The 13,627-nt window shown below is 45.8% G+C and overlaps 1 protein-coding gene across 1 annotated transcript; it reads left to right on the top strand.

Moving 5' to 3' along the window:
* Window positions 1-2,445: 2,445 nt before the first annotated feature.
* Window positions 2,446-13,247, top strand: ndnfl (neuron-derived neurotrophic factor, like; the record flags this gene model as incomplete). The annotated part of the gene is made up of 4 exons (XM_083774781.1): window positions 2,446-2,724; window positions 6,568-6,833; window positions 9,390-9,514; window positions 11,803-13,247. Exons 2-4 carry the CDS (start codon window positions 6,655-6,657, stop codon window positions 13,245-13,247), a joined length of 1,749 nt encoding a protein of 582 aa, XP_083630907.1. The 5' UTR covers window positions 2,446-2,724; window positions 6,568-6,654.
* Window positions 13,248-13,627: the final 380 nt, after the last annotated feature.

Below are 13,627 nucleotides of genomic sequence, written 5' to 3'. Positions count from 1 at the left end.
ATAGAACCTAGGTTGTGTAGTGCAAGTGACTTGTTTTGTAATGTAGGCCTTTCCAGCCAGGCTTTATTGATAATTACTAAAGTATTTGTTGACCGATTGTATTATTATTATGCTGCATGCTGTCAGAATCTAGTTTTACTTTTACTTTGGATGTAAATAAAGTTCTCTCTCACGATATGCTGAGAGATGGATGTATAGAGAGACAAAAGGTGAGAGAGTGAGAGGCGTAGCAGGAGAGAGGCAGGGAGAGACGTACATAATTTTTTACATTTCTTAGTTTTCATTGTTTTACTTCACACTTGCTTTGGCAATGTAAACGTAGGTTTCCCATGACAATAAAACCCCTTTGAATTGAATTCAACATTGAGAGACGGAGACAGTGAGGCAGTGAGAGAGATAAAGAGAATGTGTGTGTGTGTGTGTGTGTGTGTGTGTGTGTGTGTGTGTGTGTGTGTGTGTGTGTGTGTGTGTGTGTGTGTGTGTGTGTGTGTGTGTGTGTGTGTTTGTGCGTGCGTGCGTGCGTGCGTGTGCGTGCGTGCGTGAGTGCGTGCGTGCGTGAGAGAGAGAGAGAGAGAGATTGAGAAAGACAGACAGAGAGCGAGAGAGACACACAGAGAGAGAGAGATAGAGAGAGGTTGTGCTCTCAGGTTTTAGCGTACCAGACAATATTCCCTCTGGGTGGAGTGGGTCCCATTCAGAGCGACCTCAATAGCCCTAAACTGAAGTACCTGGTGAATGGGCGAGAAAAGGCCTTGGCACAGAATAGAGAGCAGTCCGGGGGCGGGGGTTAGTGCAACAATGACAGGCCGGGCTCTTTTTTTATTTGCCTGATGATATTGATTAAAGGACTCAAGGAGAAAGAGCACGTATGAGGCCCTTCCATTGTGTGGAGATGAGAGAAGAGTAGACTTGGGTGGGGTTGGAGAGCCAGCAATATGAATATGCACCCCCAGCACACACACACACACACACACACACACACACACACACACACACACACACACACACACACACACACACACACACACACACGTGCGCGCACACACACACACTATCCAAGTCCTATGAGAGCTACACTTGACCCAAAGCCCCTCAATGTGGCTGTTCCACGTTAGTTAGTTAGTTTCATTTATTGTCCACGTGTGGAAATTCATCTTCGGTCTCAACAGTAAAAGTTACAACAACAGCAACAACACTTAACACAATTATTTTTCTCATGGCAAAAAAGTGCAGAACAACAGTGGTATCATTTAGTGCCTTAATGGCATTTGGCATGAAGGAATAAAAAAAAAAAATACGGTTAGCTTTTGGTACTTTGTACCGTCTACCAGAGGGAAGTAGTTGGAACTCGCTGCAGAGTGGATGAGAGGGGTCGTTTGCTATCTTGATAGCTTTTTTACGAAGTACCTCCTTGTAGATACAGCCTAATTGTTGCTGTCTCTTCCCAATGATCTTTGAGGCATTCTTCAGTACGCATCCTGTTCCTTGTTGTGTTGTGCCCAAAAAGTGAGACACTGTGATGAAACTGAAGCCACTCCAAGAACGATGTCTATAGGAGCAACTTTCTGTATTTCTTTGTTTTGGTGCCAACATTACTATTATATTTTGAATCTTTTGTAAGAAAGCAAAAGTTAAGACAAAACACGAGTTCTGTAAATCACTATATAAACTAAGGAACCCGCTTTTGGCATCTGTTGTATTGTTTTATAAGCTCGTCGTCAATTTGGAGGCTCTGCCGGCACCTGATCAAACAATAGATAACCAGAGCACAAAGACAGCGTGACCTCCAGCCAACGGCCCACCACCCTCCTCTAACACGCCTTATCAGCCCAGACAGAGGATGGCTCATGTAGGTGAGCTTTCCATCACTACCCCCCGCCCCCATCCCCTTACATGATTACACGCACGCACACACACACACACACACACACACACACACACACACACACACACACACACACACACACACACACACACACACACACACACACAACCCTTCCTTTCTCCCCTCCCTCTCTCTCGTCATCACCACCCCCATTCTGCGACCTCACCGTCAGCCCCCTCACACTCACCCAATCACTCACTCACTCACTCAGTCCCCTCACTCACTCTCAGATTGCACTCAGGCACACAAACACCCACACTTGTGCGCACAGGCATGGCTCACGCATGAGCCCATCATTTGCATTGCAAGTGAGCTCCGCTCGGTATACCTGAGGAGGTAAACAGGAAGAAACAAGTGAAAGAAGAGGAGGAAGGGGGGAGGAAAAAGAGGAAAGCGGAACAGAGAGAGGAAAGAGAAGAGGAGAGAGGAGAAAGAAGAGGATTTACCGGCTGACATTCACCCAGCATTTAGCAGGGCAAGGCTCCCCACGTGTGTGTGTGTGTGTGTGTGTGTGTGTGTGTGTGTGTGTGTGTGTGTGTGTGGAGAGAGATAGAGAGAGAGAGAGAGAGAGAGAGAGAGACGGCTCAGGCTCACTATATCCCCTACCCTGGGGAACCTCACACCTGGGAGTTGGCACTGGGACAACCCTGAAGTGTCACACCCCTCCACGGGACATGGTGAGCAACAGAAACAGACGATAACAACCTGCTCCTCTCCAACATCTATTCCCTCTACTCGTCCATCCTTGCTCTCCAGCGTTTGATTCAGTCCCTTGTGCCGAAAAAGAGGGAGAGAGTGAAGAGAGAGAGAGAGAGAGAGAGAGAGAGAAGCTGACAGAGGTAAGGGGACGCGATATACGGTGCATGCATATTGTTGCCCTTGCAGTTGGGCGCTCTTACTGCATCTCTGTGTGAGTGTGTGTGTGTGTGTGTGTGTGTGTGTGTGTGTGTGTGTGTGTGTGTGTGTGTGTGTGTGTGTGTGTGTGTGTGTGTGTGTGTGTATAAGTCTCATATTTCAAATGAATGAACAAGTCAGCAACTTACTTGTCTACCTCGGTTCCATTTCCATGGTGAGAGAGAGAGAGAGAGAGAGAGAGAGATTTTGAGCACTTTATTGAACAGAAATAAAGACGGAACCAATGAACACCTACAAGTCTCTGTTGACTGTGATACTATGACCCCTATATTATATGTCCCCATCGTTCTGGAGCTGTAGTGCCATTGAAGTGTATTTACAGTCCTTTCACATCTGGCAATCGTTGCATCATATTACGATTTCCTTCTGGTGACCTTTTTCATTTATTTAATTCTGTCTGTCCCTTTCATCTTTTGAGCAGCAGAGTATCATTGTGGAGTGCATATGTACAGAGAGAGAGAGAGAGAGAGAGAGAGAGAGAGAGAGAGAGAGAGAGAGAGAGAGAATAAGTCGTGAGGCTAATGTCAGACAGGGGACAATGGAGAGAGGTAGGGGGAGAGATGGAACACAGCTAGGCATGGTGAGAGAAGAGAGAGGGAGATAAAAGTAAGAATGAGAGGGAGAGAGAGAGAGAGAGAGAGAGATTTTGATTCTCAAGACCTCTTTATTCAATCTTTTTCATGATAAACATGACAGTCAGATGAATATTGTATAGCCACAGGGTGCCTATACAATATTAGAGATTTAAAAACACAGAAGTGAAATAAAAACGTTTTTCTTCCTTTTTTTTAAGCAATTTGTAAGGTGTCAATATTGACTGTGCATAATGCGGCTCCTACACACCACATATAGAAACCCCCCAATGTCAATGAGAGAGAGAGAGAGAGAGAGAGAGAGAGAGAGAGAGAGAGAGAGAGAGAGGGAGAGAGAGAGAGAGAGAGAGAGAGAGAGAGAGAGAGAGAGAGAGAGAGAGAGAGAGAGAGAGAGAGAGAGAGAGAGAGAGATGAAAGGGCTTTCCCCTTCATTTGTCAAACACAGGAGAATGATGGAGAGAGACAAAGGCGAGATGGGATCAGTCAGAGGTGATGGTAAAGTGAGAGGAAGTACGTGTTGACATGTTCAGATATATGTCCATGCAACAGAACAGCATCTCAGCCTTGACATCCTGTCAAGTATACCTCCTCTCAGCCAACACATATAAACCCAACCTTATGGCCTGGCCCATAGTAGCCCAGGAATGGATGAATGAGGGAATAAGACAGGAATATATGTTGGTTCCTGCAGGGACCACCCCATGCCATTTAATCTGTCCATGGCCCACAGATAACAGAAGTCAGATGGTTCCCGCTGGTGCACAGGGAAGATAGAAGATATCCAGCACAATGCCCATGGACCCATCGCACAGTGGCGAGGGCCCGGCTGGTCCCTCTGAAGCTGAGCTTATAGCAGCTATAGCAAATAAATAGGGGGTAATAATGTATAGGAGCCACATAGAGAAAGAGGGTCAGTTCAGCCTAATTTATATCTTGTCAAATACGATTGTGTTGCTGTTTGAATGTTTTAAATAGCTGTTTTTCAACTATCAACATTAGTCATGTGAAGTAAAAATTAGGCAAGAGAGAGATACGAAGAAAAGCAATTAAAGGTCTTTAATTAAAATAACTTAAACAGTACGGAGAATAACTCCAGTCAGTTGACAGTCTAGGATACACAGTCTAGGGAATGGAGCGAAGAGGCGATACATAAATGCGAGACGAGACTTAAATCAGAACAGGAGAATTGCGAATGTGTGAGTACGACCATCAAAGTCATGAGCTCCTGCGTTTACAGAGGAGTGTGTATTTATTTATAGAGGGTGGTAGTTAAGACGTTTTCCTTGCTCTCTCTCTCCTTCTCCCTCTGTCTCTCTCTGAGAAGCCTTTTTTGCCATATGAAAATTCAATCGGCCGTAATTTGCTGAGGAAACGTATACATATTTAATCAGCATCAGGCGCATTTGAAAGAAACAAGCCCGCCAAGCATTTTCGTGTCCACGTCTTTATCAAGATGGAATGAAAGGAAAAAGGGGGTTAAAGGGAGAAAAAGAGCAGAGACTGTGAGAGAGGGGCTGGAAGACTGAACAGCAGAGCCTGAGCGTAGTGTGACACATTAGAACCCATTGGACACGGGTCTAAAGTAAACAGCAATCAACTTCATTTGACCGCCTGCTGTCTCTTGGCAATAAATCCATCCCCCCATTCTGACATTCTCTTTGCATCATCCCTCCTCCAATTTCATTACTCCATCCAGCACCCATCCTCTACCTCCTCCTCTCCCGCTCCCCTTCTTCTCTCTACCATAACCCGCACTTACTCCCTCACACGGTTAAAGTGTTAAACCTTTATATCGTTGCTATCGGGAAGAAACCTTGTATCTCCATGTTTACACTTTTAGGGGAGGCAGGGGGCAGCTGCACTACTTTGTAGCCAGTTTGGATCTCCGCTTCTCCCTCAGACCCCAAAAGACTTTAGATGCGTACCTTGAGCTGCCCTCCCTCCCACGCTGCTGCACCATGATTGTCATCTGATCCGCAGGTGGCACAGCTCTGAGAAGGGAAAGGGAAAATAGACATTGTTAGAGCAGTTGGGGGTGGGGTTTGTGAAGGCTGTGTGACTTTGAACCAGTGCGCCTTCTCTCGGAGGACCAGATAAACCGTGAATCCACCTGGTAAACGACACATATGCAGTGCACACATGTTATTCAACAGAAGAAAGGAAAATAAACCAGGACATTTTTATACTGTACATTACGAAATATATATTAGTGTGTGTGTGTGTGTGTGTGTGTGTGTGTGTGTGTGTGTGTGTGTGTGTGTGTGTGTGTGTGTGTGTGTGTGTGTGTGTGTGTGTGTGTGCACGTGCATGCGTGCGAGATGTAGAATGGAGGGTCTCTAACGCCAGTCACGCTTTTGCCTGAGACACATTTGTATACAAGAAAAAGAGGCAGTGGGAGACACAGGAAGTGGGAGAATTGCCAGATTTATATTTTGTTATGGCACGGGTGTAGTGCACCGAAAATATCAGATCTACAAGCTCACAAAGCAACAGGCTTTACTCAGGCTTAATCAGAAGCGAGTTCCTCCTGTGGTACAGTAGCTTGTTGTCAAGCAAGGCATCTGTGTACAATGATTAGATTACAGGCTGCGCCGGGGCCCCTCCAGGTGTTGTTTGTGTGCATCTCCACATTAATTAGGGAGTTAAGCTGGCATCACTTTCCCCTGATAACAAGGCTGCTGCTCAAGCCTGTGATAAAGGACCGTTCACTTTGCGGGAAACAACATCCCATTTGAACTTCCATTGTACTATAAATAGAAATAGTCAGAAACGCTGTATGTTTCATCTTTTTATGATTACTTTTCATCAAATGAACTATTTTGCATTATCAGTTCATAGAGGGGCTATTTTCACTATTTCTGAAAGATTTTTGAAAATGGTTGAAAGTGGTCTGAAAGTCTATCTGTGAATTGTGTAACAGCCACAAAATGTATAATTCTGAGACTTCTGAAAACTTCATGTTTTGAAATGTAATGCAATGCGTGATTCTTTTCATCCAGTGAATGTCAAGCTGGGCAATTCAAATCAGAGTAATATAGCATGGCAATTTCTTTCTCCCTGCATGAATAATTTGGTCTAAGTAGCATGCATATGTGCGTGTGTGTGCATGCGTGCATTCATGGTGCTGGTGTGGTTTGATGGATGTTGCTGACCTTAAACTCCCTGCCCTTTCAGTGTCTGGGCGACATCGGAGAGGCAGCGACTGAGGAAGTAAGAGAGAGTGCAAGAGGGAGAGAGCGACCACGAAAGAGAGAAAGAAGGATGACACCCTCATCGCTGTCATGGTGTCTCAGCGTGGCCGTGGCACTATTTTGTGGTACCTCATGGCCCCAGGCACATTCATCACTGACCCCCGAGAACGAGGTGCCACTTCGCCCCACTGCGTGGCTACCAGAGGGGAGGGTCACGACCGTACCCCTTCCCAAAGGACGAACCCGCAGGTAGGCTTATTATTTAACACAGTTAGAGAGCTATCAGTAAGAATCAATGTCCTCATTTTTCATTCTAGTTACACACGGCCAGTTGCTGCTTCTACATCACATTGATCAAATTACCTACCTAGGTTCCATCCTGGAGGCCAATCTTTCCGGTGATAAAATGGCCACCAACGTAATCAAAAGAGTCAATCAAAGAACAAGATTCCTTTACAGGATCTCCTCACTGGTCAGCAAAAACACCTTGAAGACCTTAACAGGAGCCCTCGTACAAGGTTTCTTTGACTATGCATCCACCTCTTGGTACCACAGCACCTCAAAGGCCCTAAAAACAAGGCTCCAGACCTCCCAAAACAAACTGGTCAGGCTCCTACTTGGCCTCACCCCCCGAACCCACCTCACCCCTGCCCACTTTGACAGGCTGGGATGGCTTAGGGTCGACGACAGAGTACAGCATCTTGCAATGGGTCTGGTCCACAAGATTCGATACACCACCAAGATACCCATGTACCTGTCTAAATACTTCCTTAATGTAAACGAAGTCCACACCCACAACACCAGAGGGAGTGCAACAAACCATGTACAACCCAGATTCGGCACAAACAAGGGACTAAATTATTTTCGCTCCTATGCCACCAAAATGTGGAACGCCCTACCAACAGTCATTAAGACATGTGAATCCTTTGACTCCTTCAAAACCGCTCTCAAAGGGCACCTACGGATGGCTGCAATTAGAAACTGGCCTCTGTAAAATCTGAATCCCCCCCCCCCCCCCCACCCCCATTTTCCCTCACTGTATAATGTATCTTTTCCCTTTTTTGCTTCCTATATGATGAATTCCTGTTCTGTTCTTTAGCTACATAGAAATGTCTATTTGTATGTCTCTAAATGTTTTGATGAATTGAACAATGTGGACCCTGTTGTAAACAAGTGTAATGCTTAATTGGGTCGTCCACTCACAGTTAACAGTCTTTGTATTGAGTTTGTGCTTAAAATGTACTGTACATTCTACAAACTGTTAATAAATATTTCAATCAATCAATCGAAATTGGGACGTTGATGAAATGAAATGAGATTTGGGGTGTTTGTCTAATGAAATGTCACAGATGGATGGTAAATGGTCAATTCCTAATTTGCGTTTCTCCAAAGAAAGCACTATATGCACGTGTACAGTCAGTCTGTCTTCAGTCCATATTTAACATAATGCAATGGTGTCAAGACAATTTAAAGTTGAGTGCATCGAGATGGTTTTATGTAACTTTATCAGTACTCGGAGTACACCAGAGTGACACGTACATTTTGTGTCTACCAAATGCATGCAACTTTAATATAATCAGCACGTGTGTTTCACATTTCGTCCCTTCGCTCATTTTATCGAAGCCAGTATGGCCCTCTGGAAAATAATATGCTGTGTACAAGTGTCTTGTACAAGGACACGTCCAAGATTCCAAGACGTCATCTACTCTACCTCCTGATCCACTGCCGCCCCTGATGAAGTGAAAGTTAACATTTTGGTCTTGCCCTATGATGCTCTTCTCATCACTGTTCTCTGATCATCTTTTCAGAGGCAGGAGGACCACAGGAGAGACAGTCAGATAGAGGGAGGGAGTTAAGCCCACTTGGCTTTAAATTAGGCGAGCAGTGCCAGTGCTATGGCTCTGATACTGGGAGCTGTAAATTGGAAATCACAGCTCCCTGTGTGCAGCGGTCCGTCCACCAGCGCAGTCATGCAGAACCAGGCAGAAAAATAATACAGGGAAAACCAACCGTAAATGAATCATTTAATTAAATAATCTACAAAGTGCCCTTGACAATGGTAGTGTCACGCATCTTTTGGAAACACGCCATCTGCAGAATATTAAGCTTAATGATGTTCATGAATGGACAAATGGATATTTTATTAGCGAATTGTATGCGGTTAATTAATTTTAATAAAGGGTGCCTGGCTGAAACAAATTATTATGTTGGAAATGTGGGCTGTGTGAATTGTTAGTTATTCACCTCAGGACATTAATTTAGAATTTCTCCCCGGTGGACTGAAGGTCATCATAAGAACTGCGTTGGGTGAATGGGGGTTGTTTGGGATATACATAGGCAACAAAAACTTAAATGCTAGCACTGCTTTTCAAAAGTCCTTTTCTTGCCTTTGAACTACTATCTAATATGCATTGCAAATCTAAAATCTGGCATCAACAAACAGCGTATGGTCCTGGAATGATCAAATCACAGTGAGGTCCTATGTCATCATTGTCTCTTTATGCAAAGCACGAATGCAGACAGTTGCAGCAAATGGACTACTATCTGAAAGACGCAGCCTTATCATCTGACAATCAGGTTACCTCTCCTGGCCCGCTATCAAATGACTGATCAGCATGTACTCTAGGTGAGCAGAATAGACAAAGATTTGACAAACGCCCCAAAAATGTGAAATGACAAAACCTTCCAAGTTGTAACTTGCGCACACGCACACGCACACACACACACACACACACACACACACACACACACCACACCACACAAATCACCAAAGTACTTATTAATGCTATCTGTCTTTCTCCAAAGGCTTTACTTCACACTGAAGAAGAAGGCAGCCATGATGTCTGTGACTGTTAGCCCATGTGATCTTCCCATTGAATGGAGCCTGGCTGCCCGCAGCCTCAAGGACAAACCTCTCAAGACTCTGCAGTGTGAGTTGCAAACTAAAAGGCCACAGAACTTCTAGCCTGGCATGGCCAGACTAACATTCACCCATTTATTTTTAATACCTTACCTTATTCTTCATTATTTATTCAGAATAGATGCTCAGCACCTTCTCACGCTGCAGGTGTTGGCGTAGGGGAAATATGCAGCAACTCAAGCAAGAAAAGGGATACCTGTGAAAACACACAGTAACTTAGGATCATCATGCGTCATGACTCTCACAATGCCAAAGTTGTCAAATAGCAACTCACTTATTTTGTCACAAACATCAGCTATTAGCTAATAAGATTCACTTTGCATCAGTTACAATAATAAGATTCACAGTAGCCTAAGCATTTCTACTGCAGAGCCAAGTATTTGAAAAGCCATTCACTCTAAATCTCTTCAGCACTAGCCTGACCTAAGCAGAGACATTTCTGGCCTAGATGGGAGGGTCGTGCCTCAGAAAAGCGCGCACCCTGATTGGATCTCATCGATCTGTCCGTCACCCCCGGCCCCTCCTCTCCCCCCTAGTGCAGCGCTACGTCACATCATTTAGAGCGACGCCCACCCGGAAGGGTTGACTCCCACTTTTAGACTGGTTCAGCCCACGGCTTTTTCCAGGCTTTCATCTTTCGCGCAGACGAAATGAAAGCCTGGGTATCGAGGCTACTTCAGCACTAACTTTGAGCATGGAATCAGTGATAAAACAAGGAATTCCTTCAAAGCCAGGCTCCGGGAGATGCCATTCTCCCAAATATGACCTGCTATCTGTTTGACAGACAAGGAGATAATGACTGCCATTTGAATCAGATTAGCACTGATCCAACTGATCCAAGGTCATCGGGGTTTCGGGTCTTGCAACATCTTACCCCTCACTCAGGTGTCCCAGCCGGGGTGATCAAGTCCCGACTTACATCCCAGTAGCTACCCTCGATCAGTCCCATTAGGGAAAGACCAGGGACACACAATCCGTTGCTCCGGAACTACTCTGCCGGGACTGGGAGGTAGAAATGTAATAAACCATGGAATTTACTATCATGCTATGTGTTGCGGCGGTTTAAAGGGCCGCCGCGAGGAGCTAAACATGAGAGTTAAGAGACGCTATGTATGACGCGCACACAAATGAAGCAGGTCCACTCCAGCTGTAAGTTTGACCGTTTATTTAGTCACCACACGTAAGTTACAAACTGTTCCCAGGCTTTTAGCTATAACTAACGTGGATGTTAATGGTGATAAGGTGCGTTAGATGCGGTCAATTGAAATGTCTTCTCCCACGCTCACCTCCTCTCTCTGTCCAACTTCCCTCACCCAAGTGACAGGTAAACGCCATGAAAGTAGAGTGGCAGCGCCCCAGCCCCGGTGACTTGCCCACTACCTGTGCAGTGCCCATTAAAGTGACATACCTTACGTCAATCATAAATTAGAATGCAAACACATTACGGCTCCTACACTTCTATGCATGATACTCTCTTAATTTGTTGTACTGGCAAGATAGTACATTACATTACAGTACATTTTGAGAAGCAAAGTTAAATATTGCCAGACATATCTGAAGTCTATACTATATTCTGCAACAGGAATAATAATTCTATACCCAGTACTCCTTTGCAAAGGAGAGTCATGACACATAATGATATAATATGAATATTATATCAATATCGTGATATACTAGATATTGTCTGAATGTCTGGGATTGTCCTGGTTTTAATCACTCAAGCATTATTTTCATGGGATTTTCAATAGTGAAAATATCTGATCTACAAGTTCACAGTGTGTCACATAGATCGACTATTTTTGCTATTTTAGAACAATGAAAAGATATTGACATCATCTTCACAGTACAATATTATCAGCAATGCATCAAGGTATTGATATAGAGGTAATTGGTCAAAAATATCATATTTCATTTTGTCCATATTGCCCAGCCCTACGACAGTACTATGCTAAAAGATGGTTATAACTTATGAAGTTATAAAGTGAAACATAAATCATTCAGACCCTCAGCTCAAGGTTCTCCGTTGCCAGGCTGAATTATTCACTTTGATTGTGTAACATTTGGTCTCCTTTGAGGAAGGATTCCTGGGCTTAAGGGAAATGGAATTGGAAATCAATTTGAAAAACTTTTATTTTTTAAGTAAACTCAACAACTAGCATTGACAAATGTGCTTGTTTATTTGACCAGATATTGGGAAGAAATTAAGATTTCTTATTTCTTATTAAAATGTAAATTATGGTTTTATGTTACGTCATTTTACATAAATGAGACTATTGATATATTTTTATTTCCACACAGGGGACACAAAAAAGAGCATGCCAGAGGTTTGGTGGCGAGGACCTGGCAATGAACAAAAACTACACACCTATACGGGCAATGCTGTGAACACCTACATGGGTCCTTCCTACACCCCTGCTTCCATCTACATCCTAAGGTTACGCTCAAAGGAGCAGGACACCAAAGCTTCCGTGTATCTTCATGAAGGACCAGGGCCCTCAGGGGCCTTCCCAATGCTCCCAGCGGACCCTAGAGTTCACACACTGGGTGTGGGGATGACCAGTGTCACTCTCAGCTGGGTGCCTAGTCCCTCACTAAGCCAGCTCCCTGCACACACCCAGAAAGTTTACGAGTACTGTGTCCTTGTCAACGCGAAGCACAACTACCCGAGTCTCTGCGCGGCCCGAGAGGGCATCGGTAAAAAGAAACAGAAAGACCTCAAACGGGAAAAGAAGGAGAAGCAGAGAAAAGTGACAGCGTGGCCGATTCTCAAAGACTGGTGGTGGGAGCAGTGGGACACGTACTCGGAGCCTCAGGACCCGTCGACCTCTGACCCCGTCGACGAGTATACCGACCTACAATGTGTTTGTCGAGGGACGGACAGCGTGTGTACCGTCTCTGAGCTGCTCCCGGACACCCAGTACTACTTCGACGTCTTTGTGATCGACAGGCCAAACGGAACCAACGCGGCGTACACGGGGATGTTCGCTCACACTCACGAGGAGGCCCAGCCGGCCGTCACCGCGCTCAGGGAGGGCGAGCTGAGGTGGGTGACCTTCCGCGAGCGCGGCTCTCACTCGGAGCAGTTCTTCAGCTTCCGCCCCCGGGGCTGGCAGCAGAGTGGCCTGCTCACCCTCCAGAGCTGCGGAGGGGGTCGAAAGGTCAAAGTCACCGTGTCCAGTAAAGGTCAGGTCGTGGCCACTCACGCAGTCGGCGAAGATCTAGCCCAGATCTGGCTCGAGGGCAGCCCGTCCTACCTCATCCACCTCGAGAGAGAAGGAGCCGCCGCGGCCGGAGAGCCGGCCTCGCAGGGGTCTCTGAGGGCTTCGGTCAAGATGCAGACCTCCTCGGCCTACCACCGCAGAGGAGTGCCCTCGCTGCCCTCCACCCTGCAGATAAAGTCTTTCAACCGGCTGCGGAGCTGCAACAGCATCACGCTGGCCTGGATGGGCACGGAGGAGCGGAGCCTGTACTGTGTGTACCGTCGCAAAGTAGGGAGGGGTGAAGGGGGCACAGAGGGAGGCACTGCCACCGCTCCCTGCCTGGGGCCTGAGTCACGCTCCGACACCGAGAGGGTTCTCTGTAAATATTTCCAGGAGCTGAACCCTCGACGGGCCGTCACCACGGCTGTGATCGGGGGCCTGGAGCCTGGTATGGGCTATGTGTTTGATGTCTATCTAATGAGACGCTGGGGGATCCCTATCAAGTATGTCAGCAAGACGGTCAGGACCAGGAAGGAATGCTGAGCTACTGCCCCCTACAGGAGGCTATTAGACTGTCCCCAGTCTGGGGTGGACAGGGGGAGTGCGGGGGACAGGGGGACACCTCAGCCAAGGACATAATATAAAGACTGTTGATTCACCGGAGATGACAAAGCCATTAGAATGATGTGGAGAGACTGTTAAAAATAACACGGTTGGTTATATTCAAACTCTTAGAATGTTACCCACAGAGTGGGCAGGCTGTGGATGGAAAGCATAAGATAACATAACTCGCACACCAGCAAAATTCATAACATTTACTACAACCTGTGCTCTTGTCGTTTTATTTTATTTTTCATTGTTGATCATTATTGTAATGACGTGCCAGTTGTCCAAATGCTTATATTTTGTGTCTGAGTAGTACA

Source organism: Protomyctophum parallelum (assembly GCF_964188405.1).
Source record: "Protomyctophum parallelum genome assembly, chromosome: 10".
Classification (NCBI taxonomy): Eukaryota; Metazoa; Chordata; class Actinopteri; order Myctophiformes; family Myctophidae; genus Protomyctophum; species Protomyctophum parallelum.
The sequence above is the reverse complement of the archived record's forward strand: the minus strand, read 5'-3'. Positions and strand labels throughout refer to the sequence as shown.